This window comes from Triturus cristatus, chromosome 8 (genome assembly GCF_964204655.1).
Source record: "Triturus cristatus chromosome 8, aTriCri1.1, whole genome shotgun sequence".
Taxonomy (NCBI): Eukaryota; Metazoa; Chordata; class Amphibia; order Caudata; family Salamandridae; genus Triturus; species Triturus cristatus.
This window is the reverse complement of record NC_140591.1, coordinates 1,422,010,842-1,422,037,485: the sequence shown is the minus strand read 5'-3', so window position 1 is coordinate 1,422,037,485 and position 26,644 is coordinate 1,422,010,842. Positions and strand designations below refer to the sequence as shown.

The 26,644-nt window shown below is 45.3% G+C and overlaps 1 protein-coding gene across 21 annotated transcripts in view; it reads right to left on the bottom strand.

Annotated features, from left to right (window-relative positions):
* The window catches only part of SYTL2 (synaptotagmin like 2), a 462,890-nt gene that overhangs the window by 219,206 nt on the left and 217,040 nt on the right, over nt 1–26,644 (bottom strand). For all 21 annotated transcript variants that reach the window (XM_085623168.1, XM_085623176.1, XM_085623172.1 and 18 more), the window contains 2 exons: nt 19,124–19,275; nt 12,711–12,864 (listed from right to left, as the gene is read on the bottom strand). In XM_085623168.1, the coding sequence (XP_085479294.1) occupies nt 12,711–12,864; nt 19,124–19,275 (306 nt within the window). The remainder of the gene's footprint in view (nt 1–12,710; nt 12,865–19,123; nt 19,276–26,644) is intronic.

Genomic DNA, 26,644 nt, shown 5'->3' with positions numbered 1-26,644 from the left:
GAAATATTGGGGAGGGGGATTGTATAGATACATGCCTCCAGCTGGTAGGGATACATTATTGGCCCTGGTGCAGGATGAGCAGACCCACTACCCCGCCATGAAAGTGGCGCTCGTGAGGAAGTTTGGACTAACACCCGAGAAGTACCGACAGAAGTTCCGGGGTAGCCACAAACTGGGCACACAGAATTGGGTGGATTTCCTGGACTATGCAAAGAAGGCATTAGAGGGTTGGATACAGGGCAGTGAGGTGAGGGACTACGAGGGGTTGTTTGATTTGATGTTGAAGGAACACCTGCTCGAAAAATGTTTCCCTGAACTGCGTCAACACCTGGTGGATAGCAAGCTGACCAATCCCCGGAAGCTTGCTGAGGAGGCGGACATTTGGGCTAGTACCCGGGTGTCCACAAGGGGCACTGGAGGGGACTCTCAAAAGACCGGACAGGGCGCCCCCCAGAAGAAAGAGGGAGGGGAAAAGAAAACGGAGTTCTCTAAAGGCCCCCAAAATAGTTTCCAAGGGAAGGGAACAGGATTCACCCCTAGGGCTAACCCACCCAGAAACCCTAATCCTGGCCAGAGTCACCAGCCAAGGGTTGGCCATTGCTTCGAGTGCGGTGGTGTCGGACACTATAAGGGAGATGTGAAGTGCCCGAAAAGACCACCCCCTCCCATCGGAGGAAAGGCCCCCGGAGTAGCTAGTGTAGTGCTCGGGGAGGAGATGCCTTTAGATAAGGGAAGGGAGTGGGTGGGTGTCACCTTAGTGTCCCTGGGAGAACGGGAGATGGTTCCAGGTGCCCGCAAATACCACAAAGTATGGGCAGTGGGTCACCATCAACGGCCACAGAGGGGAGGCTCTGAGAGACACAGGAGCCAGTATGACTATGGTACGTAGCCAACTGGTGTCTCCAGAGCAGGTGATTCCCCATGTACTCCACCCCGCCGCGATGGCTGACGGCAGAATGGGCCACTATCCGGTGGCCGAGGTTCCATTTGAATGGGAAGGGGTTGCAGGGTTGCTTCGAGTTGCCGTAAGCCCTGCCGTGCCAGTCGATTGTCTGCTGGGGAATGACATGGAGCATAATGCTTGGAAGGAGGTGGAATACCGGACTCATGCTGAGATGCTGGGTACACCTGACTGGGCCTGTGTCAGCACAAGGTCTGCGACTACCCGGAGGGGGAGTTCGTTTAGGCGGGAGCCTGGAACAAAGGCACCGCCGGCTGCCGACCAAGGGAAGAACCGAGGGCAGGAGGAGCCTGCCTCGGCATCCGCGCCCCGTGTGACGGATAGGCCACCGGAGGTGGTGGACCAGGAGTCCGCGGAGGGGGATGTTACCGAACTGGAGAACCTACCCATCCCGGCCGAGTGGCACGTGGAGGGAGGGCCGACCAGGGAGGAATTCTGCAAGGGCCAGAGGGAGTGTCCTACCCTTGAGGGACTGAGGCGACAGGCCGAAGCCCAGGCAGCAGGGAACGTTGAGGGGAACTACAATATTTACTGGGAGGATGGCCTCCTCTACAGTGAACCCAAGGCACCCATGCACGGATCGTCACGGGCCTTGGTTATCCCTCAACGTTACCGAGCCTTCCTTCTGGAATTGGCTCATGAGATCCCCTTGGCAGGACACCTGGGGCAAGACAAGACCTTTGCCCGGCTTGTCCCACACTTTTATTGGCCTCAAATGAAAGTGTCGTCCGACACCTACTGCCGGACGTGTGTGTCTTGTCAAGCCAGTGGGAAAACAGGGGTGAAGCTGAAAGCTCCCCTGGAACCACTTCCTGTCGTTAGCACCCCCTTTGAAAGGGTGGGCATCGACATTGTGGGTCCGCTAGATCCGCCTACTACAGCTGGTCACAGGTTTATCCTGGTTCTGGTGGATCATGCCACACGGTACCCAGAGGCTATACCTCTGAGGACCATTACTGCACCTGTTGTGGCTAGGGCCCTGATGGGAATCTTTACCCGAGTGGGTTTTCCCAATGAAGTTGTGTCTGACAGGGGGACCAACTTCATGTCAGCATACATGCGGGCCATGTGGAAGGAGTGTGGAGTGACCTACCAGTTCACCACTCCTTACCACCCCCAGACCAATGGTCTGGTGGAGAGGTTCAATAAAACCTCGAAAGGCATGATCAGAAGTCTGCCTGAAAGCCTGCGGAGGAAATGGGACGTCCTCCTACCCTGTCTATTGTTTTCTTACAGGGAAGTGCCACAGAAGGGAGTGGGCTTCAGCCCCTTCGAGCTTTTGTATGGGCACCCTGTGCGTGCACCTCTCGGCCTGGTGAGAGACGGATGGGAAAGAACTCCCAGAAAGCTTCCCCAGGACGTGGTGAGCTACATGCTGGCCTTCCGGAGCCAAATGGCTAAGTTGTGGAAGCAAGCTTCTGACAACTTGGAAGCCAGCCAAGCAGTGATGAAGGCGTGGTATGACCACAATGCTCACCCGGTGGAGTTGGAGCCTGGCCAGAAGGTGTGGGTGATCGAACCAGGAGAGCTTAGCGCCCTCCAGGATCGCTGGTCAGGACCCTTTGAGGTGTTGGAGAAGAAGGGTAAGGCTACCTACTTGGTGGATCTGAAGACCCCTCGCCAGCCCCTACGGGTGCTGCATGCCAACCGCCTCAAACCCCACCATGAGAGGCCCGAAGTCATATTGCTGATGGTGACTGACGCAGCAGAGGACGTGGAAAGCGAGCCTCTCCCCGACTTATTTGCGTCTCAAGAGAAGGATGGGTTGGTGGAGGGAGTGATTTTCTCCCCGTCCCTAACTCCTGAACAGCAGGAGGACTGCCGCCAGGTCCTGGGGCAGTACTCTTCGTTGTTCTCCCTTATTCCGGGTAGGACTCACCTGTGCGTCCATGACGTGGACACAGGAGACAGCCCACCTGTGAAGTCAAAGATCTACCGGATGACAGACAAGGTGAAGGCCAGCATTCACAGTGAAGTCACTAAGATGCTGGAGCTAGGAGTGATTGAACCTTCCAGCAGCCCCTGGTCCAGTCCGGTGGTACGAGTACCAAAAGCTGCACCACCGGGGGCCCAACCGGAACTGAGGTTCTGTGTGGACTACCGGGGACTGAACTCAGTAACTAAGACTGATGCTCATCCGATACCGAGGGCGGATGAACTGATTGACCGGCTGGGAGCTGCCCAATATCTGAGTACCTTTGACCTTACTTCCGGGTACTGGCAGATCTCTCTGACTGATGGAGCTAAGGAAAGGTCAGCCTTCTCCACGCCCAAGGGCCACTACCAGTTCTGCGTGATGCCCTTTGGGCTCAAGAACGCACCTGCCACGTTTCAGCGTCTGGTGAACCAGATCCTCACTGGAATGGAGAGTTTCTCTGCTGCTTATCTGGACGACATTGCCGTCTTCAGTAAAAGCTGGGAGGATCACTTGCGTCACCTGCAAGCTGTTCTCCAGGCCCTGAAACACGCTGGTTTAACGATCAAGGCCAGTAAATGCCAGATCGGGCAGGGGTCGGTAGTGTACCTTGGACACTTGGTGGGTAAGGGAGCGGTGCAACCCCTCCAGGTGAAAATCGAGGCAATCATGGCCTGGGAACCCCCCAAGACTCAGACTGAGGTCCGAGCTTTTCTGGGCCTCACCGGATATTACCGCTGCTTCGTGAAGGGGTATGGGACCATTGTGGCCCCCCTCATGGAGCTTACGTCCAAGAAACAACCTCGACGGGTAGTCTGGACGGAGGCTTGCCAGCAGGCCTTTGTGAAACTGAAGCAAGCCATGTGCAAGGCCCCGGTCTTAAGGGCCCCAGATGTTTCCAAGGAGTTCATTGTCCAGACGGATGCATCGGAACATGGCATTGGGGCAGTGTTATCGCAACTCAATGAAGAGGGTCTGGATCAACCCGTGGTCTTCCTATCCCGGAGACTACTTCCCAGGGAACAGAAGTGGAGTGCAATAGAGCGTGAAGCCTTTGCCGTGGTATGGGCTCTGAAGAAGTTGCGGCCATACCTGTTTGGCTCGCACTTCCTAGTTCAGACCGACCACAGACCCCTTCGGTGGCTGATGCAGATGAAGGGGGAGAATCCCAAGTTGCTAAGGTGGTCTATCTCCCTACAGGGAATGGACTTTCAGGTGGAACATCGGCCTGGAGTGGACCACGCCAATGCAGACGGTCTCTCAAGGTATTTCCGCCTTAGTGATGAGAACTCCCAAGGGGTTGGGTAGCTCTCCCCACTTTCAGCTGGGGGGGGGGACGCGTGTTAGACCTGCCAGCCCTTTGGGTGGTCCCTCCTCATCATTATTTATTTTGTCCCACTTTTGCCTCAAACCCCGTTATAATTTTTCCTTTTTGGGAACCACCAGACTTTAGTGTTGATGCAGGGTCAGGGAGCCATTTTCCCTACCCCTGGAACTTCTGTCTGAGGGCCTGAGACACAAAATGGTGGCCATCCATTGTCACCTGTGACATCATCAGAACCTCCTGGAACATTCTAGAATCCTGTGACAGTGGGAGGCAGTTTAGAATGTTGGGAGGCCATCTCAGGTTGGCAGTTGGCATCTGACTGGAGAAGAGAGAGGACAGAGATAGAAGGAGGTCGGAGTAAGGCAGCAGAGGTGGAAACCAGTGCTTGGAGTGGGGTCCAGAAACCCACAATTGATGCTAGTCTCTACTGACCAAGCCCAGCCTAAAGCCCTGTGTGGGTTCAAGACCAGAAGAACCATCTTAAGGAACTGAACATTTGGAACAGGCCTTAAAGAAGAAGAACAGCAAGCTCCTGACCTGTTCAGCAGTGTCCTCCTGGAGTCCTGACGACGAGAAGCCTGGAGACCTGAGGCCTGAGGTAGAGAAGCGGCGCTGACAGAAAGCAGACGTCGTACCCGGAGCCGCCAGAGGTCGAGTGAGGGCACCGACGGAGGTCATGGAGAGGCACCGGAGGTCGAGTAAGGAGTCACCCGAGGTCGAGTGCGGGCGCCGACGGAGGTCGCGGAGAGGCGCCGGAGGTCGAGTCGGGAGTCATCTGAGGTCGAGGTGAGACGTCGACGGGGGAGTGAAGTCCGCCCACCGGAGTCGCCGGAAACTGAGGTGAAGCGCGCCGGAGGTCGGGAGTGGAGATCGCACTCCGGAGACACCAGGAAGCGGGGAGTCCGAGTCCCTGCGACACCGGAAGGCGACATCGAGTCGAGATCGTCCAGCGACATCGAGTCGAGACCGCCCAGCGACATCGAGTCGAGGCCGCCCAGCGACATCGATCCGGAGCCGCCACACGGCGTCAACACGGTGCCGAGCGGAGCCGATCATCTTGAAAAGGACAGTAAGTGGTAGAGGGGGCGTCTGAGGTCCCGTGGAGCCCTAAAAGACCATTCTAGGGGCTAGAGGGGTGTTAGAACCAGCCTGGGAGTGCCAGGGGTGAACTGAGACTGGTACAGTGACCTCCATAAAGGGTTGTGTGGTTTGGAGGGCCAGATCTTTAGGTTACTCTTGTTCTGCCTCAACGTAGGCCCCAGCCTTGACCAATCTAGGTGGGACACCCCCATGCCATCCAAGTGTCCTTAAGCTGTGTATGGGCAAAGTAAGACCAAGTGACCTCATGAAAATGATTTGAACTGTAACTGTCATTGATTGTTTTACCTTATTTATTGAAGGTGCTTTATTTATTGTCATCCACTAATTTATTCCTGCACTGTATTTATTGTCTGACTGTATTTATTTGCCATCTGTATTTATTGCACATCTATTTATTCTTTGCGTAATGATGACCTGAACCTATTTATTGAAAATCCAAAGTAGTATTGTTTATTTGACCTGCTCTTTTGAGGGAAAATCTTATTGTATTGTATTTATGTTATGAAACCTGCAACTAAGAGAAAATAAGATAAAGACATATATATTTTCAACTTGACTTGCATTATTTTTACGGTGTAGTGTCGTTTTTGGAACGGATGAACGCATGGTTATTGTGAGGGTGTGACGTACGCTTAACACGGTGCCTGACCCCCAACCGCTCGAGCCAAGCTACCATTGTGCTGGGAGCCTGGTGACTGCTAACCCGGTTGCCCGGTTTCCAACACAGTCGTAGCGGAACATATTCCTGGTCTGAACAATGGTGTAGCAGACTGGTTCTCAAGGAATTTCAAGGACTCCAGCAACTGGAGACTAGACAGACAGATTTTCTTAGCCATCCAGGCCAGATGGGGTCCCTTCCATACAGACCGATTTGTAGATCGTCTGAATACCCAGTTGAAGAACTTCTTCAGTTGGAGACCGGACCCTCAAGCTCAGAAAGTAGACGCATTCCTCCAAGATTGGAGAGGTCTGGCCCCTTATGCTTGCCCACCCTTTGCCCTGCTTCCCAGTCTTCTGCTTCATGCTCGTCGTTACAAAGAGAGCATGATAGTGATAACTCCTCTATAGAGATCCCAAGCGTGGTTTCCAATAATTCTGGAAATGTCCATCGACTTCCCCATTCTGATTCCTTCTTTCAGAGAGGTACTCATAGGGCCAGAGGGAGACATTCATCCCCTGGTAGAGCAGGGTCTTCTGGTTCTGACGGCTTGGAAGATTTCAGGAGACAGTGGCGAATCCCAGGTCTTTCGTCAAATGCTTTCACGCTCATCTCCGAATCATGGGCACCCGGTACAAGGAAAGCTTATCGATTGGCATGGAACAAATGGGTTCGCTGGTGCCATCAACGAAGTTATGATCTCGTTTCAACTGATCTAGTTCATGCGGTCAATTACCTTTCTGATTTATTTACCTCTGGTCTATCTTATAGAACCGTTAATGTTTATAGATCTGCTATTTCTGCTGGTCACTCTTTAATTAACGGAATTTCCGTAGGGAAAAGTTTATTAACTAAAAAAATAATGAGAAGTATGAGAATTCTCAACCCCCCTGCCGCTAAATACACCGCCATGTGGGATGTCACTCTTATTCTTAGAACCCTATCCTCTTGGGGAGCTAACTCTTCTCTTTCTCTTAAACACATTTCTTATAAACTTACGGTTTTACTTTGTCTAGTATCTTTTAGAAGAACCTCAGACGTTAAAGCTTTAGAAATCTCTAGCAGGGCTTTTCAACCTGAGGGAGCTTGTTTTTTCCTCAAGAAGAGAACCAAGACGATGTCTTCCTCCATCTTTTATCCCTTTTTTCCTCAAAACGAAAGACTCTGTGTTGTTAAGTGTCTGAAAGAATATGAAAAAAGAACTGAATATCTGAGAATGAATGAACAACAACTCCTCATTTCTTATAGGTGCCCTCATAAAGCAGTCTCTTCTCCAACCCTGGCCAGATGGGTGAAAGATGTTATGCATGAAAGCGTAGTGGATGTATCTGTATTTGGAGCACATTCCCTTAGAGGTGCTTCGGCTTCAAAGGCCTTTTTCATGGGTGGTGGTCTGCAAGATATCCTTAGGGCAGCAGATTGGTCAAATGATTCTATGTTTAAGGCTTGTTACTTTAGACCAATCCCTAATGTGATTGATAATGTTCTTAATTCACTTTCAACTTGCATAATATGGCCTCCGTGTCGTGCCATAAAATTTAGACTTTTCACAGCCTGCTGGGCAGAAAATCTGGATTTTATTAAGGACACGGAGGCTAATATTATCCCACCACTAATGATGTTTTTTTCCCTCCCTATGTGGATACATTTTATTACGTGGTATTATTCTTTTCTTTCAGAATGAAAAAATTGCTTCCTTCGGACCACTCCTTTCAAGCTTTCCTTCAATCTTTTTTGGCTGTTTCTTCTCGTTGATGGATCTTTCATCGCAACTTTGACAAAGAAGGAAGATGGCTGGTCGCGAAGGGACTATATAGTCATTTGGAATGTTCATTGAAGTTCTGTATTCTTCAATTGTTGCTGCTGAGCTGTGGCAATAAAGGAGATTTGCATAATATTAGCCTCCATGTCCTTAATAAAATCCAGATTTTCAACCCAGCAGGCTGTGAAAAATCTAAATTGTCAACACCATACCTAGAATAGTCTACAACATGGTGGCGCTGCTCATCTAATTTAGAGGAGAGGAGAACAACGGTAGTTTAGGAATACAATATACATTAAAATTGCAAATACCTGCCTCCCCAGCCATTCCTTTAGCTTTGGGGACCTGGAACATTCTGAACTGCCGCATTTACATGCGAGAGAGATGGTCAGTAGTTGTTTTGGCAGCGATGACAAGGGTGATGGGTGGTGCAAGCTGCAGTGGCCTCCCGGTAAGAGCCCTGGCACTTAATATTTTACAAATTAAGCACGGATTACAACACTAAAAACATTGGCAGCTCTGGATGACTTTCACTGAACATAAGTAGTGCTTATTACTGAAAAAGTTGGAGGCCATTGCTCTACACAATTTATGAAGTGATGTCCGGTCACAGAGTGTTTCATTAACACTGAATTGTTTCTAAATGCATTTAATTCTGTATTTAACCAGTTTTTGGTTTGTCTTGCCCCACATAAAAAGGCTTTCCTGCACTACACGTTTTGCTTGAAAACCCCACGTTATTATCGTAAATGTACGCACGAGTTGCATAAATGTCCAGTGTTGCAGAGTTTCACAATGATTTACTCGAGTGTATGAATGCCAACCTAAAAAAGTAATGGGGGTTCGACTTACTCTTGCTTATTACTGTGGGGTGTGCGAATGGATGAACGTTTGCAACAGTACACATTGCTGGAGCACGCCTTTGCCCTTTACTTTTTTTGTCACTTTTTACTTCCACAAGGAAAACAACTTTCCAAATAAAAAAAACACATCCCCTACACCTCTGAGTATGGAAAGGTTTCTTTCTCCTCCCTACCCTCGACAATTTAGAGTTTGTGGGTGTTGGCCTCATTTTTCATGACCACTTTGTTTAGTGCCATATTTCCACCTCTAACCCTAAATGGAGAAGGTCTAAAACCAACCGTAGCAGTAGACATTTTTGCATTGGAAAGTCCACCTGGTGCTTGGAAATCCAATTAAGTAGGATTCAGTTATTCACAACCTGGAATTTCAAAGAGAAAATGTATTTATTTCACAAGTTCCAGTGCCTGTGCGAAAAGTTTGCGTTTTCAATCCTAAAGGGGTGGAAGATAGGGAGAGGGCAGTGACAGGTTGCACAAACTAGCTAAGGTGCACCATCAGTAAATTTTTCCCCAAGTGATGGCGTAGGACATTTTTGATGACTGAAACGGGCAGCTGGACAATGAAGGCCAGCCATTAGCGTGATCTTTCCCAAGCCGTGAAACCCTGGCATCTGGGTCAGCCTGGAAACTCTGCAACGGGAGGCCCAGATTCTGAGAACTTGAAGTGAATAGAACGAAGTCTGCTTCTCCCACCACCCAACCCCCAACTCTGCTTCTACCCCGAATCTAGATCTGTGATCACTCTCCACGGTACCCACAGCTTGGATGCAAAACCCTTGCATGGACTATGCCTGCTATTCATATGTACCATGGATACCTTTCAGAGTTTGGTATTGCTCAGAAATGCAAATCTCAATTATGCTTCCTGGAGAGTCATTGTGCAGTGGGGTCTGGAGACGCTCTTGTCTCTCACTGCTCAGCACTTTCATATTTGGAGTCTGATGTGGAGGTAAAATGCTGACACTCAAGATCAGGGTCTCCCAAAACACAGACTGGCCGTTCTGGGTGCTGATCCAAAATGTGAATGGCACTTCCAAGGAGCTGGAACAATTCCCTCCCTCAACGTCCGCTATGCTGTCGGCTGATCCAAACCATGGATGACACTCCAAGCAAGCAACAGATGAAGGGGTTCACTGAACATGCTCCATTCCGCCTCCTAGCCAACAATTTCAGGAGAAAAAGGTCTCGCTTATCAAGTGCATAACTCCCAAATATCACAATTCTGTTTCCAAGTGAGGTCGTTTCTTTAACAAGAGCACATCAAACATGTTACTTCCTTTTTTTCTAAAGATTAAATAAATACGTAGTCTATGCCAGTTTTCAGCGAACAAAATAAAAGGCTGTGGGGACTTATGTTTACCCGAATGTTTACAGAGAGTTTCGACCATTTATGTATTTTCAGCTCAATATGACCCAAGTTCTCATCCTGTGTAGTGTGAGCTTCATTACAATGAAGAGCAAACCAGCTCGACTTCCAGATACTTGGGCTCCTGCCAGAGCTTGGGTGTACGAGGTCTAGAGGGACCACCTCACTCCATGTTGTCTTGGACATGGTTTCCTGTCTTGGGATTCACCGCAAGAACTTAAGGCATTCTAGGTGTTGAAGTTTTTGATTCTACCACTGACCTAAGAAGACTGAGACACCTGACTGCAATGGATTGTGGGTTGAAAGCATAGCACTGGAGGCAGTGTCCATGATGACAATCAGTCCAAAATGGTCGCCTTGGCTTTCAGTAGAGGTGCCGTTACTGCAGTGAGTACTGAATTGTTTACCCACTGCGGTGAACCAGATGGTTAGAAGCAGCTACTTGTACTTGGTACAAACATCGCCTTGTATTTCCCAGGCATACTCAACTATGTGTTCTGATCTCATACCAGTCCCCACTCTGTACAAATACTCTCTAGTCCAGACTTTGTTAGTTTTCTTCCCAGATGCCAGTGACCAGTATCAGATGTTTATCTAATCATTTCTTGGCAGGAAGTCAGTTTCATATTTTGTTTCCTTGACCTAAAGGCGACATCTTTGTTGATTGTATTATTTTGGCAGGGAAACTATTTGTAAAATATTGATAGACCAAGATGTACTGAACGCAGCAAACCATGAAGAGCGATGAGTCACAGTTGATAGCAGATCATCAAGCCAAGTCCGAAATAATTGGTCCCCCTATTATTCAAATGGAGTTTCTTCGAAACCTGTGCTGGAACACGGAATGCTACACATCTGCAGAAAATGATCAGTGGTGGCAAAGAGCACATTACAACTATTGGTGCTTTGTTGAGAATGTCAATAAACCTTTGGTGACAGACAGACCTTTATTTCTTCGGTTTTTCAGCTGCAACATTCTGGTTACCCCACACAGGGAAAACCAATATCCAGAAATGTTCAAACACTACACTCAAGTGGAGTGTGGGACGGTGTGACTCGCGTGGATATCACTGTTTTCTAGCCCAAAATACCCTGCAATCCCCAAACATTGACTACAAATCACACCCTTTCCTCAAATTTCTATGAGGGAAAACTTTCAGAATCTGTAAAGATCCACAAAATGCCTACCAGCCCGCGTTCCCACACTTCTACCGATAAAAGCACCCCACTTGTGTGGTTGGGCCGAACACCTGCAACTGGAAAAGTGACATGAAGACATCACATTTCTGGCACGGAAAGCAGCCCTTTTTATGATCTGGCTTGATAACGCACAATAAGTTGGAAACAGCAGGAGAGGGGGTTTGGCCCCGCCCACTTGTTGGGAGCCAGGAGTCATTGTTTTGATTGGGCAGGAGTTGTGTGCTTTCACAAATAAGTACCTGCCCTCCACACAGCAGTTTTACTTTTTTTATCCAGCTGCCTGAACTTCAACTTTCAGGGGCACACATGACATTATAAATGCAAAGTCTCCAAGATAACTAGATAATTTTTGGTGTTTTGTCCGGCAGCAGCACAGTTGGATGGAAGACAGTCACTAACCTACATGGAGTTTGAAGTCTGGCTTGACAGTACAATTATCACCCGACCTTTTAACCTACACCAATATTATTCTACATTTCTTTGCTTTCACAAAATACATATCCGTTCCCATGCTATCTACTAGAAATGCTTCTTGTTACCATACAATATTCCTTTAAAGCCAGACCTATTGGCATTGCCAAAGCTTACAGGTGATGTGGGTAGCTGTGGAATTTGGGCCATCACCTAGAGGAAGCTTCCTCATTGTTCCTGCTGGATCTCTCCGATGCCTTCAACATCATGGACCATATTTAATTCTGATGCCCTGTTCAGCTCACTTTACTCAAAGCTTTGTGAATGCCAGTCAAGCCAGAATAATGGCTCGTCAGTGATTTATATGGGCTTTCAATTCCATGAGGAGGGTCATATCGAAAAGTGCTATTGTGAGACATCAGAGAATTATTAAGAAAGGATTGGAGTAATTTCAGAGCAGTCTAAAATTGAAAAAAAGCATATCGCTGCCCAAAACAGCATGAAAGCAAATTAACCCTTTGGGCGCCGCCGGAATTCCCCCACGGTGCGGGAGAATTCCACGCGTGCGCGGTACGGACGGCCCCAGGCCATCTGACGCACACGCCCACCGTGACGTCAGACGGCCAGGGGCAGTCCGACACATTCAGGGGGTTAAAGCATCACATGCAGTTTCACAATGCCATCTCTTATTAGAAGTGGAGAGTGTGTGCCTCCTACCACAGGGCATTCCTAGCACTGCTGGAGTGAAAAAACTCTACTGTGTAATGTAGATTGAGAGAAATTCACAACAGTTTTAAAGTTTGGCTTGCACTAGTCAATTCTTGTTAATATCCCATGGCAATTTACTCATGAGGATGCCAGAAACAGAAGCTTGGTCATAGCACTGGGCATATATCAACGATACGAAATCTAGAGGCGATACCATCAACGTCATTGATTCCACGCAGCCGACCAGGTCGGATCAATTGGACATTATTTTTATTGTCTTTAACCTTGCTAATACAGCTTAAGCATGTAAGGATGTGCTGTTTTGGACAACTTTGACCCCTCTCAGGACCTATGTACACTGCTGAACAGCTTTGCAAAGCAAAGTTCACATGTCATAAATATCAAAAGTATAAAGACACCTTTTAAAGGAGATATTACCTTCTGTACAATTTTCCTTGTGTCTTTTCTTCTTCATCTTCTCGATCTGGCTCTTCCATAACACCAAACAGTTCTGGAGGAACGAAGAGGTCTTTGTTGACATTGTTCACCCAACTTTTTCTCGTTTTGTCAGTTCTGCTTTGGCTGAGTTCCGCTAACACAGAGAAAAAAAAAGAAAACGTTAAACAGTCACTTCGCCTTTGCATACCTACCAGTCTAACCTAAATCTAAACAGATGTAAATCAGGAATGTTTATAAATAAGGGTAATATAATTGGCTACTGAGCACTGAAGATGGTTTCATAAACAAGAAGAACAGGCTTCAACCAAACCACTAGGATGTCATGGAACCACTAGTTGTAAGGCAAAATGATTACACGTGGTCTTAATGTAAAGTGGCTTGTGATCGCAGAAATGTGCGGTACCAGAATGAATAAACATTTTCATCGGATATTTAAACACCTATGGAAATTACTATGTGATAATACAATATGCGGACTCCACAACGCAGGAATCCAGAACAAGGCCCTCGACTGGATCTGCTCATTCCTCTCTGGCAGAATGTAGCGGGTCAGACTCCCTCCTTTCCTCTCGGAACCCTCGGCGACCACCTGCAGAGTCCCACATTGATCCTCCATCCACCCCATCCTGTTCAACGTCTACATGGCCCCGCTCGCATCCATTGCCAGATCATATGGACTCAACATCGTATCGTACACCGATGACACCCAACTCATCCACTCCCCATCAAACAAACCCAAACACAACTTTCAAGAAGGAATGAAAGCAGTTGCCAGGTGGATGAAGAACAGCTGCCTACAACTCAACACGGGCAAAGCAGAAGTTCTCATCATGGGCCTACACCCCGATGCCTGGAACGACACCTGGTGGCCCCCCGCCCTTGGGAGCCCCTCCTCCCCCACAGACCACGCACGCAACCTTCGAAATCATCCTGGACTCCGAACTAATAATGGACCGCCAGATCAACGCCATCACCTCTTCCTGCTACCACTCCCTCCGCCTCCTCTGAAAGACCTTCAACTGGAGTCTCTTTAGAACACATAAAAAACGTCACCCACGCCCTATTCAGCTGCAAACTGGACTACGGCAAAGCTCTCTATGTCGGGACAAACAAGAACCTCACCCGCAAACTCCAGAATGTCCAGAGCACCGCCGCCAGACTAGTCCTCAACCTACCGCACCACTGCCACATCAGCCAACACCTACGGACACTACACTGGCACCCAGTTGAGAAGAGAATCACCTTCAAGCTCCTCAACCACGCACACAAAGCCCTCCACAACACTGGACCAGCCTACATGAACCATCGCCTCTCGTTCCACGTACCCCAAAGATCCCACTGCTCTGCCCAGCTCTCCCATGCGACGGTTCCTCGCATCAAGAAGATCAGAACAGGAACACGCTCCTTCTCCTACCTCACGGCCAAGGAATGGAACACCCTTCCTCCCCAACTCCGACAGACACTTTTACTCGCCAAGTTCCTGAAGAGCCTAAAGACCTGGCTGTTCGACAAAGCACCGTAACTTCTTGGAGCTGCACTCCGCTCCCCCCAGCGCCTGGAGACCCTATCAGGTGAGCAGTTGCACTTTACAAATGTGATGATTGATTTATATGTATTGAAAGGGATTCTGGTGAATAATGTCCCAACAGGTCTCAAAACCCAAGTAGACATCCCCAAACAATGCAACAACCTAGAAGGCTTAATGTTAGTGATACAGAACTGGGTAAAGAGAATTGTTCTTTTCTTTTCATTGGATTGCCCCTTTAATGTTTGCCTGGTTTACTTTCTTCCAAAATATAAGTATTCCAGAACAGCCCTCAAAAAGGATCATCTGCCAAAAATAGACTGCAACAACTTGAACCCAGTGTTCAGAAGGACTCATCATATCATAGAACTTCATAGATTCGGGTGGGCCTGGAACATGTGCTTCGGCTTGTACAGTCCACTTAAAAGAATGTAAATGAATGCAACATTAGATGCATTAAGACTTTCTGCATGTACTACTGCATATATCTTCAGTGGTCAGAGCGTAAACTCTAAATATGTGGAGAATTGTGGCATCTAGTTGAGGTGCGAGGTTGGAATTACTGCATCATGGAATTTACTTAGGTTTTCACAATGCGCTGCACGAACACTTGTGGAGTAAATAGTATTGCACAGATGCACCACAATGGTACTCAGGGTCGCTGCATGCATGCCTCTAGACAGTTTTTGTAGGTGATCATCCTCACATTATGGTAATATGTCCTCCGCGTGTGTCGCTGATCTTTTGCTTCCAGATGCATCCCTAGTATAACCTTTAATGTTAAAAGGTGTATATCTCTCTCTGTATCTCTCTGTATCTCTCTCTCTCTGTATCTCTCTCTCTCTGTATCTCTCTCTCTCTGTATCTCTCTCTCTCTGTATCTCTCTCTGTATCTCTCTCTCTCTGTATCTCTCTCTGTATCTCTCTCTCTCTCTCTCTCTCTCTCTCTCTCTCGCTTCACTGTGTTTAAGGTAATGGCGCTTGTGGTTTTTTGATGAATGTGCCACAAATCTGGCAGTGATTTATACCATAGACATTCGGTTATTTCTTCAAAATTTGGTATAGATTAATCAAAGGTATTAAAGGTTAATGAGGCGGGTGGAGGAATAACTCAGGGTGCATCTGTAAGACCCATGTTAACTTTCACTCTCTGCTACAGCAAAACTCATGCTTGATCTACAAACTCGGCTCAGCGGTATAGGTGTCTTCAGAATTTGTGGTTCAGTGTAAATCTATGATGTTGTTTCAGTTCTTAACAAGATTAAAAAAAGTTAGAATTGAAAGAGAGAAAAGGGATAGGACAGGCAAATAGAGAGGTATACATTCTTGGCTTAACATTAGCGTCCGATATATCAACTGCATTTCGTTTATCTCAACTTGAGGTTATTGAATTCATCTTAGAGTCTCCCCAGGTTCAAACTTGTACAGTGCCTTGTGCCGTGGGTCGTTACAGTAGAGGTTAGGGTCAGTCAGCTATGGAGGCTTGTAGGGGTCTAGGGACCTGTTCAGAGCTTCCCACAGCCCCCTAGATGACGCTTTCCAGGGGAAGTACTGCAGTGCCAAACGGTCCGCTCCTCTGAGGTGAGTGACCCAGTTTATCCATCCTTGGTATCTAGTTTTGCTAGTGTCTTTCCAATTGGTTAGCACCAGTTTAACCGCAGTTGTCAGTAGTAGGTCCATTAGTTCCTTCTCTCTCTCAGAGGAGAGGTCAGTTTGCATAAACGCCTTAGCGATTTGCCTGTCCTACCCTCTTTCTCTCTTTCATTTCTAACTTTTCTGTCCTTTCCTCCTTACATCTCCTTCTATATCAAATTCTAACCAGCAAGAGGGGAACCACATATACAGCATTGTACTAACAATTTATGCCAGTTGTGGTGAACCCTGCAACAGTATTGATGATTGTATACAGTATATAAAAATAATTTTAAAAAATGCTATATCATGCTAATAAATATATCCCCCGCTAACCATCTTGTCCAGACTAGCCTCGGACATGATTTTCAACTTGACATCAAATAAGCTCTGGAAGCATGGATTTGCATTTATGTTGAAGCTGATACAATTACGTGATTAAGTCAGGTTTATTTATGGGTTCTGCACATGGTTCACAGACCCCACTTACTTGGCTTCGCCACTCTGGGAGAAGACAGTCTACAAATTCCTGGAGTGTATTGGGGTGGGGGGGGATTGAAACAATATGGAGGGGTGACAACGACTTAGACTCTGCCAAAAACACTGTAGACTGCCACATTCTGGGCCATGAACGTGAAATAAACAATGATCACCTCATGAACATATTAAATACATTAATGTACTATGGTGCCATGTTGCTGCCCGTTTTCGATCATACTGCATTTTTAAGTGAGAATAGCTGTGATATAGATTAAGGTGTGATCATTTCAGTTGAAACTCCTTATGACACGTTATTTTAGGAATCCCACACATTCTCAATGGCCTGTAGACCCTCTGAGGTGGACTATTACAGAATACATCTTTTACATTACCTATAAATCAAAATGATGGTTCTGTTGATTCAAAAATGTGTTGAACCCAGAACCAATGTGGTATAAAAACAAAAGAAGGAAATTGTCTATTACACTACGCACTACTATTGGTGAGATTTCAAATTAACTTCGTATTTCGTTCAACTTTTTCAATTTTTTTTGTTCGTTCTACAAATCAATTCACTTCTTTACACAAGTTTATATATTCTTTTTATTGCGACATACTTTTTTCAAAAGTCACTTATTTGACCATTCTTGTTTTTTTATTTGTATTTGCACGTTGCGTCTTCCGTAATCTCCAATGCATGTCAGGCTATTATCATAGGCACTTCGTGAAGGGGTTGCGTTTCGACCAGATAAGTTAAGCATCTCAAACCATCAATACATATCACCCATTTGTAACCATATATCCAACAGGCTAAGAGACTGGGCAAAAAAGGGTGGGTAAAACTCCGAGCGAGTTTCACTTGATGGAGTTGTTGAATTTGAAACACCTTACTTGAAAGGAAAAAAAACGGTGGAAGGTGTTCTGTTTAGATTTAGATACCAGAGTATAGGTTTCCCTGAATCATGTCCGTATATAGGCACAATTCGCATTGCCCTTATTTAGGCATAGAATCACAGTCCTTATTTAGGCATTAGCCATGCAATCCAAATACAGGCATGGTCACCTACATCCGTCCATCCCACGTCACAACGAGTTCTTAGAAACCAGACCCGTAAGCCTTCTGGACTTTCCCTAGCTAGGATTATTGATTTCTCCAAGAACTCATCTATTATGCATGAACTACTATTCCTTAGGGGTTCATCCATGACGTCTTCCTCTGCCCGACTTTACGTCAATGCTAGCATTCCTAAGCACCTTCCAGGTATAAATATAACTTCCCTTACCATGGCAAACCACGGCACGACTCAGCACGACTTGACTGCACGGTTCGCCACGGCAAGTTCGGAAGAGATCATATCCCAGCCTGACGCACTGACCAGACACTGTCATCCCTGCTCGCAGAGAATCCAGCTTCCAGTGTGCTGTCTCCCTTCGCGGGGTGTTAGAGTTTGAGACCCGGATAGAGATTCCCACCTCGCTCATTCTAAAGGTATGGAGCGTACTAGAACCAAGAGGGACTCTTGGCATACTAAATTTAGTATATACCATACTATAGAAAACAGCACCTACTTCTTACCTTGTACTACACTTAGGTTAGGTACACTGGGGTAGAACTATTTAGAAGCCTCAGCCGAGTATTCACATTTTAGCCTGTGTTATTTATGTATGTATATATGAATATATGTCATAGCTAAAAGGCACTGCTATTGCAGTATTATTTCTTCTTACTGCTTACGCTGTGAAGGCTGTTCAATAAACCCTTTTATTGAAACACCCGTCTATCTATTTCTGTGTAACTCTGGAGAAACTAAGCATGCACGATTGACTGAGTGAAACTGTTATCTATTGTTTCCACTATTCTGAGATGCGTTCCGATTCTAAGGGAAACAAAGTTGTCATGTTTATGCGGTTGTCAGAAACTAATCCCTTCCTGTTCATTCGAGAAGTTTCTAGCGACCTCTGAGTTAGCTGGCACACACAAGTAATTACGTTTAATGTACTCGATAGGAGCATACTGACCTTAGTCCTATGCAAAAACTATAGTGTATATTATTCCAATGCGCAGAGCCTATGAGGGAAACAGGAACTACACTACAAAGGGAAAAGAGAAGGTAACTCCTAATTAAAGTCGTCCAGCTGGTAAACACCAACCTAATCATTCCAAGTTCCCTTACCCAATACATTGCAGGACATGTACATCGGTGGCTTGTACCACCCTTTTATGATTTTAATGAAATCAGATAAATGTATTCTTGACTTGCACTCTGTGAAATGGCAGATCCAAAATGGTCAAACATTTTCAAATCTCTAGGCAATAATTTGGTTAACCCTTTCTGAAGATCTTTAATTCCAGGAAAAAAAACAAGTTATTTATAAAGCTGGAGGCTATAAAGGGGAAAAGGCCTACAATGTAGTTTACATAAATTACCGCAAAAAGCTATGAAATCACAAAATAGGTGACATGACTTCCCACATAGAAGGCCGCTTTGTTCTCAGGCGAATCACTCCTGACACCGCACTAAATTAGTGGTTTCCTTTTATTTTGTCATAGAAGTCATTCAAACTTTCAAAAAATGTTAGGAAGTCAACATTTCTAGGCATGCATATACAGATACATACAAAGAATAGATAGCTTCAGAAGTTAAAAAACTATTGTGGAAACTGATGCATCCAATTTAGCTGTTCACTTTCACAAACAGTGATCTCGGACACAAAGTTTGCCTATTAAAAAAAAAACATGTCATGAGCCACTAACCTATCGTGGGTGGCTTTTTCTTTTTTATAGAAGCTCGGATGAGATCAGCTCCATGTATCTTGTCCCGGTGTCTCTTTGACTTTGCATCATAGAACCACTGACCAGTCTTATTTTTCAATTCATTTGTGTCTTCAACTGTGTCTTCCAATATCCTGAACATAAATAAGAAAGTATTAATATAGAAAAAAGTGAACCAATGTCAAACAAAACTGACAGCAGACCAGTGGCAATTTTGATATACGGTTCAAAACAATTTCCATCATGAATACTTAACAGACATGACCCAGAAGCTGATTTTTCTGTAGATTACAGGATTCCTATGATTTGATATTTACAAAACAGCATGTCTCACCTACTTGGCTTCAATAAGAGTGCAATTGCAGCAGTAACATAATTTAGCAATAATGGAGTAGGCATTCAATCTTTACATCTGACTGCAGTTTTACTTTACAAAGCTACTCTAGCTTCACATCAGAAAATGTGACAGCAATTTAAAGGGAAAGGATCCAGAGGGGAGAAAAAAAATCAATTTATCACCACCGTTGTTGAATCAATGTTATCCGTTTCACGAACGTGAATCATTCCCTGCCACAGAAGCACCATGGGGGAAAGACCGTTAAACTGATTGGTGTAATGAAAGAGGACCACATGGACCCAATCAAGGTTCCTGGGAATTCCCTGCGATCACAGCAGTCCAGTTCTGCTCAAGAACAGCCCAGCCCAGTCCGAGAACTGGGCATTGACCAGAGCCGAAGGACCGAAGTAGGACAACAACTTAAAATTAGACCTGTGCCCTTCCAGGTGTGAAATGTATTAAGCCATTTTATTGTTACTGTCTTGGTTTCCACTATTTGGAAAGCAGAGAAAAGTCACCACAGAGGAAGATGGTGCTCAGTGAATTGTATTTTTATTCAATTATCCCTTTGTGGCCATTAAAGATTATTTGAGAATACACAAATGATATATCTGGTGATGGTGCAACCAGTGCGCCAGCCCCCACCCTGGCACAAATCCAACTAAAAGATCTTTTGCCATAAATCGGGTCAACAGCATTTTGTCATGTAGTGTGTATTTTGGATCTGTGGGAAAGGAGCTTCTTGTTCAATTACTAATCACTTAGGAGAAAATAACGAACATTTGGAGTTTGAAATGATCTACATATTCTGCTCTATTCTTCGTACCATAAGCCTTGGGTCTTTGCAGAGCCTGTGTCTGAACTTTAGATACATCCAGTTAAAAGTGTGTAGCTTGACCCTTTCCTTCTGGTTACATGTACATTGCCACTAAGCAGGAGAAGAGATTTTAGACTAGAACCTGAAAAAGCAGCTAGATTCTATGTGATTTTTGTTATGGTGGTGGTGAGGCCAAAGTGTTTCGGAGACCATTGAAGACTTCTAGTTTCTTGTCATCAGAACCCATAAGTATTTTGTGCCTCATTGAGCTTTAGTCCCCTGTTTTTCATCCTCTAGTCCTTGTCTGAGCTTCAAAATCATCCTCAGGGCTACTAAGAAAACAGATAAATCTTTGTGTCATTAGCATGAGTGATACTGAGAAAGGAAAATGGTACTGATCTAAAGAATGGGATAACTAGAAGGGATGGTTAAGTACAGTAAGCATGAACCTGTGTGATTGAAAGACCTAGTGCAGGGAAAGTGCTTCTGCTGCTTCAAGCTCTTTCCGTTCTCTGCTTACCGTGAGATTCAGGTGGAGCCATGTGTTGTTCCTTTATGCCAGGTAGAGCAATTGAAGGGAAATTAAACACATTGTTTTGAATGGCTAAATTACTATTCAGCAAAAGCGCATCCTCTCGAGATCATGTGATCCCTAGACCATCTAACAAGTCCCACTCTACCTTGCTCAGAGTCGTACCTTAAAGTCAACCTAATTCCGAGAGGTTGGTTTAGTTTTCATTTTGACTGAAAATTAAAAATGCTTTATTATTTTTTGTTTTTTTGGCTGTCATTCAACACTATTGTATTAGTGGTGTAAGCATTTACCATGACCTTTATATTCATTCCGCATGCCACCGTGTGTATGTTTGTGAGCGTGGTTCACTGACCTTATTTCATCATTTTAAGATTGATGTTAAACTTAGATGATTGGCTGACCTCCGGATAGGTTAAGAACAATTACTATCATGGCTGGGATATATAGGTTACTGGTGTGTATCTCCATTTAATTGGCTGAAGTTATATGAGCAATTAGGTGAAGGGCACAAATTATGGTTGACAATTTTTACAGCTATGATGCCAGAGGTGACGCAATTGTACTATGCTTAATGTAAGCTGTAGGAGACAGTTTAGAGAACATCAGGCCTCCGCACTGTTCACAGAGGTTCTTTGCATCATCTGAGCATCATCTGAGCTGCTTAAGGGTCCAGCCTGTTATTTGCTCTTGCGTTCTCAACTCTCCTGGTCGTTTCATCCTTCGCCCACCAAGATTCTTCCCTTCTCCACTATGCAATCCCATGTCCTCTTCATCTAGGTTTTCAGTCCCACCTCATTCCATTCCCTGTTTAAACAACATTAAAAATGGTTTATCTACTATTTCTTTTGTACCCTTCACTACCGGTGTTTATCAACATCTTTTTCCAGGTGCAAAGTGCCTTTATTCACATTCCTTCTTCACTCTCTGATGTTCCTTCCATTTGCAAACGTTTCTCTCCAAGCAATGTATTGCTCTTTCATGGTCACCCTTTGACTAATCCATCTCTAGCAGTCTCTTCACTTGCATAAGTGTCCCTTTGCTTACCAATAGCAATAACTATTTTTAGGTCGAGCCTAGATCCAGCGCGCATGCGCTGCTCTGCGAGACTTGTTGTAGTTGAGTAGGGAATAGAAGCCCCGTCCACTCTTCGGCCATTTTTGCCATTGGCTTGTGTCATGGTCTGTCCTAAATGCTGGCTTCTGATTCGTCAACAGGCTTGTTAGTCCCGCCTTAGTACCGCCTCCTTTTCATTCTTCACCTCCCATGGCGACTGGCCCCTTTACTTGGGTTGTTACGCGATACAAGTTATTTAGTCTGTGAGCACTACTTTCTTTATTCAGTTTCTCTTACTGCAGGCACGATGTGCTTTGGTGCCTTCTTCACCCCCCCCCCTCCCGTTGTGGTGCCTGGTTTACCCCTGCCCTCCCTCCCGTTCTCAATGCCTTCTCCCTCCCAGTCACCCCCAACCCCCCCACTGACCGCCCGCCATCCCATTGTCCGTGATGCCTACCATTTGCATGCAATAGGTCTGTCATTTATGTGAGTTCGAGCTATTAGCATTGTAAATGACAATGCCTTTTATTTATGTTTTGGTTTTTAAAACATAAATAAAATGCACTCTCATTTACAATGCCAATAGCTTAATCTCGCATAAATGCGAGACCTACTGCTTTGCAAAGGCTTGTTTCACTTTGATTGCCCGCTCTTTCATGCTTTCAAGTCTTCCCTGGGTGTGCCTAGATCACGCATCCTGTCCATTTCCTTGCCTACATGGTCCACAACATTTAAAATAATTGACGGTGGGAGGAGGACAGGTTAAAGCGATCAGATGGCAGGAGAAGGGCAGGGTGGAGGATTGACAACATGAAAAGCAGGGGATTGACACCAGGAGGAGCAGAAGGGTGGGTGGGAAGGGTGACCATGGAGGGCGGGAGGAGAGCAGGGGGGGAAGGAGAGGTACTGCAGATGCATGCACTCTCTAAGAGTGCATGCCAAAAAGAAAAATAAATATATATATATATATATATATTTTTTAAAAATAAAGAGTACCTGCAGGATCTTGTGGCCAGTGGAAGGACACTGGCCACAGTAAGATGTACTTGGTCCATTCTCCATGGCAGGGATGAAGACTGAAGCCCAAGAGGAAGCTGAAAGCGAGGAGGAGGCACTGACCAATAGGAAGCTTAAAAACAAGAGTGACGTGGGAGTCAAGGAATGGCAAGTAAAGCTCAGTAATGGGTGGGCTCTAAGCCCCTTTTAAGATTTCTTTTCAAGAGATTTTGCACGTGCTGTGCAGGCGAAACCTAAAAATGGCTGTGTGTGAAGGGCCAAAAGAGTACATCAGCTGAAAGAGAAAAACAAAATCTCCAATTTTTTTGTTGGACATAGATTCAAATGCAAACATCGCATCTAGAAAACAGTAACACAACAAAATGAATGGGCACCTATGGAAAGTTTATGCCAACATCAAGCATGCATGAGGTTTCAGACTAGTGAGCAGAATTCCTAAAACTGCTAGTATTCTTATTGATATGCTACACCCACTGAGGGAAAGGCCTTGATTTTACGGACTAAGCTTTAAACATGATATGTCATGAATTCCTAAGAGATTAAATAATTCTGTTGGGTAATTACAATGCTAAGTTGCCCTGGTTGTCATCACGAGATCATCTTGAGCCCAAACCTCTAGCTTGACATAAAAGCCACTGCTAGGAAGGGGTAGTTCTTAAAGCCCCACAAATTATGCATTACGCATGCCTGCTATGATACACTGCATTCCTATCAACCATTATTCACAATGTGTCAATCAAATTAGAAATGCTGTTGGTCAGTGCGATTTCAGGCCCCCATTAGAATCATCAATAATCATATATCCTCATTTTATGGAGGAGGAAAACAAAATCAGACTATCCATCAGTTTTGCTGTGAGCAGAACTAATTTGTTATTTATTTTTTATTAACGAAGACTTGGTAGCGCTTTCGCCAACGTGCTTTAAGATAAATAATGGAAAGGCAAACAAATATATTCACTGGTTTGAAAGAATACAAGAAGAAGAATGGAAAGAAGAAGAATGGAAAGAAACAGCAATGCATGCGAGGCGAGATGAACTGCATCAGTAGACGGTGAAGCACCGTCATGGGTGGAAATGCTAAAGTATACAAAAAAAGTGATGGATGGAATGTTCGAGTTAATCTCAGCACTGGTAGTCACTTGGGCCGCATCCCGATACAGCATTATTTAGCACACCATTCCACCTCAGTTTGGACATGGCCATATGCAAATCAGTCTAAACCCAGCTCCAATGGAAACAGCAAAGCAATGAACTGCCAAGCCAGGTCCTCTGTGAACTAGAACAATAACAGCCCAGGGCGGGTTTCACCCTTATTAGGGCTCATCAGCCAGGTATAGCTTGGTTCCAGTGGCAGTGTACCCAAAACTCACATCTGGGCATCCCTGTCCCACTTAGGGGAACACACTAAAGTGGAATCAAGAAACTGGTGACACGAGACCTCCCAATGGAAGAATCCCGCTTTCCCGAATTCTGGAACTGAAGGTGATGAAATTAAGAGCCAGCTGTGCTTGTGAACTACTTTGGACACGAGTGACCACCTCAAAGAGGTTTCTTACGACAGTCTTCAACTGGCATGGCACACACTACTGCACCTCAACAGTTACCCTTGCTAGTAATTACTAGGCTGAACTTAAATAACTAGAAAAAGAAGTATGCAAATGTTCTGGATCAGATGGTAACTCTGGATTAATCACAAACCCATGTGTATAACGTGCTTTTTCAGGCACAGACCTAGGAGAAATTTCTAAATATTCATTGTACATCAATATTTAGAGATTGCCAATTGAATTAGCTTGAATGGAAGGGGTGGGAGGGGAGGGGATTGACATGATCTATGAGACAATGGATTGAGACGTTAAATAATATCTCATAACCAGAAAGCGTATCCAAATGGCCCCCACAAAAATGTATATCCAGGTAGCATCAACTTAATTGTTATTTCTAACACTGTTCAGATAGCGAAGATGAACTGATATTAAACATTATGGAACTAAAGGTTTGTAAATAGTACAAGCTAGATTTTCTATTGGACAGAAATAATGTGAACTAAACTAAGGGTACATAGCCAGATTGGTGAAAACAGTTTTGAAGAAGATATCAAGTCCAGGTAACCCAGTACACAAGGTCATGGATTGGTTCCAGTCAAATCACATCTCTGGATACTGGAGGAAGTCCTAGGTCTGAAGAACTCCACCCACGACCTTCTTTTCCTTCGGCTAATGCATTTTTAAAGTCACAGTATGGTCTGATATGTTCTGTAGCCCTATGAAGTATCACCCATGTAACCACTTTAGTCATGACGTAGTTTACTCTGTGTATGACGTTATAATACTAGAAGGATGCATAGAATAGTACAAAAAGTATCAGATGTTAGGATGTCACTGCTAAAGACCATATGATCTGTAAAGGACGAGACTCTTCCGCAGCACGGCACTATTCACCTTACGCCATTCAAGATACTGCAACACCTTCCTAACTTTATTAGGGTGGTTAAGGCTTCCAGCAGTCCCATATAATATGTTCAAGTGCTATATGGCTTCAGGAGCACAGCGCTCGCCCTCGACACTAGATGGAATCAGTGCCCTGTAGAGCACAAGAAATAAGACTCACAAACCTCAACATCACAGCCAGCTTTCCTACAAGGTAAGGCTAGTCAGTGCAGCTCCCCAACTTCCACAGTCCTTCCGGCCCACTCTTGCCGCCCTCACTGAAAACCCCACATCCATTAGCGGAAGCTCACCCTCCCTTCTGCTGAATAAATGTGGCCCAGCGAGTAAAAAGAACTGGTCGTTAAACTCCAAAGTGGCAATATATGCTGTGGTGTCCACTACGACTTAGCCACTTGAAAGCAATATACACACAAAACCCCAACCAAATGAAAGAAGTATAAGATAACACTGGGTGAGGATATGGATGAAAAGTGTGGCCTACTAATCACATTCAGAGCAATATTGACACCAGAAGCCATCGTACTATCGCGATCCCTCAGGGGATAGTACCAACCGCCAAACTTGGCTAAAATGGAAAGTATTGGACAGAAACCCACCCGCACAGTAGATAATGAATCTTTGTCAACGTCGGCGCCTAGCCCGTGACACATTGACTCACCCTGGGTTAAAGTATTGCTGGCCCTGTGCTCAGAGGCCGCAGTTCTCTGCCCAGGTTGCCTATCTGCAGTCCCTTAAGGAGAACTTTTGCCACTCAAATGAGTAACAAAGTGATACACAAAGTCCACTCTATCCTCAGCGGAGTTGAAGTGACCTCACCTTGAAACTCAATAAGAGCCTGATAATGCAGTGTCATCTTCATTTATTTGCACTTAAATAATGTGCTAACCATTAACACGCATAACCACTGCTTACATGATTATGAACGGATTTATTACTTACACGTTATTTCTCCGTTTTTTTATTCTGTTTTAGATTTAGGTTTCAGCAGAATGAATCATACCTTTGGGTAACTTTAGTTGGCTAACGTGCATTTAAAGTTGACATGAGCGGGCCTAGGTGCCTCGCTCCATCTTTGAAATAAATGTTGTATTTCTGCTTGCTGTACATAGTACTCTGTTTTAGATACCATGGCAACTGTGTGCTCATGAAAAATGTTATTCTTTGCTAGCTTACATTTTGAAAGTTGTAGAGTAGCCATTAATTGGTTTGGACAAGAACGTCAACACCTGCAGTGAAGGAGAAACAGAGGAGGCGAATCCTCCTTTGTGAGATTTTGTGAAGTTCGCATTGGG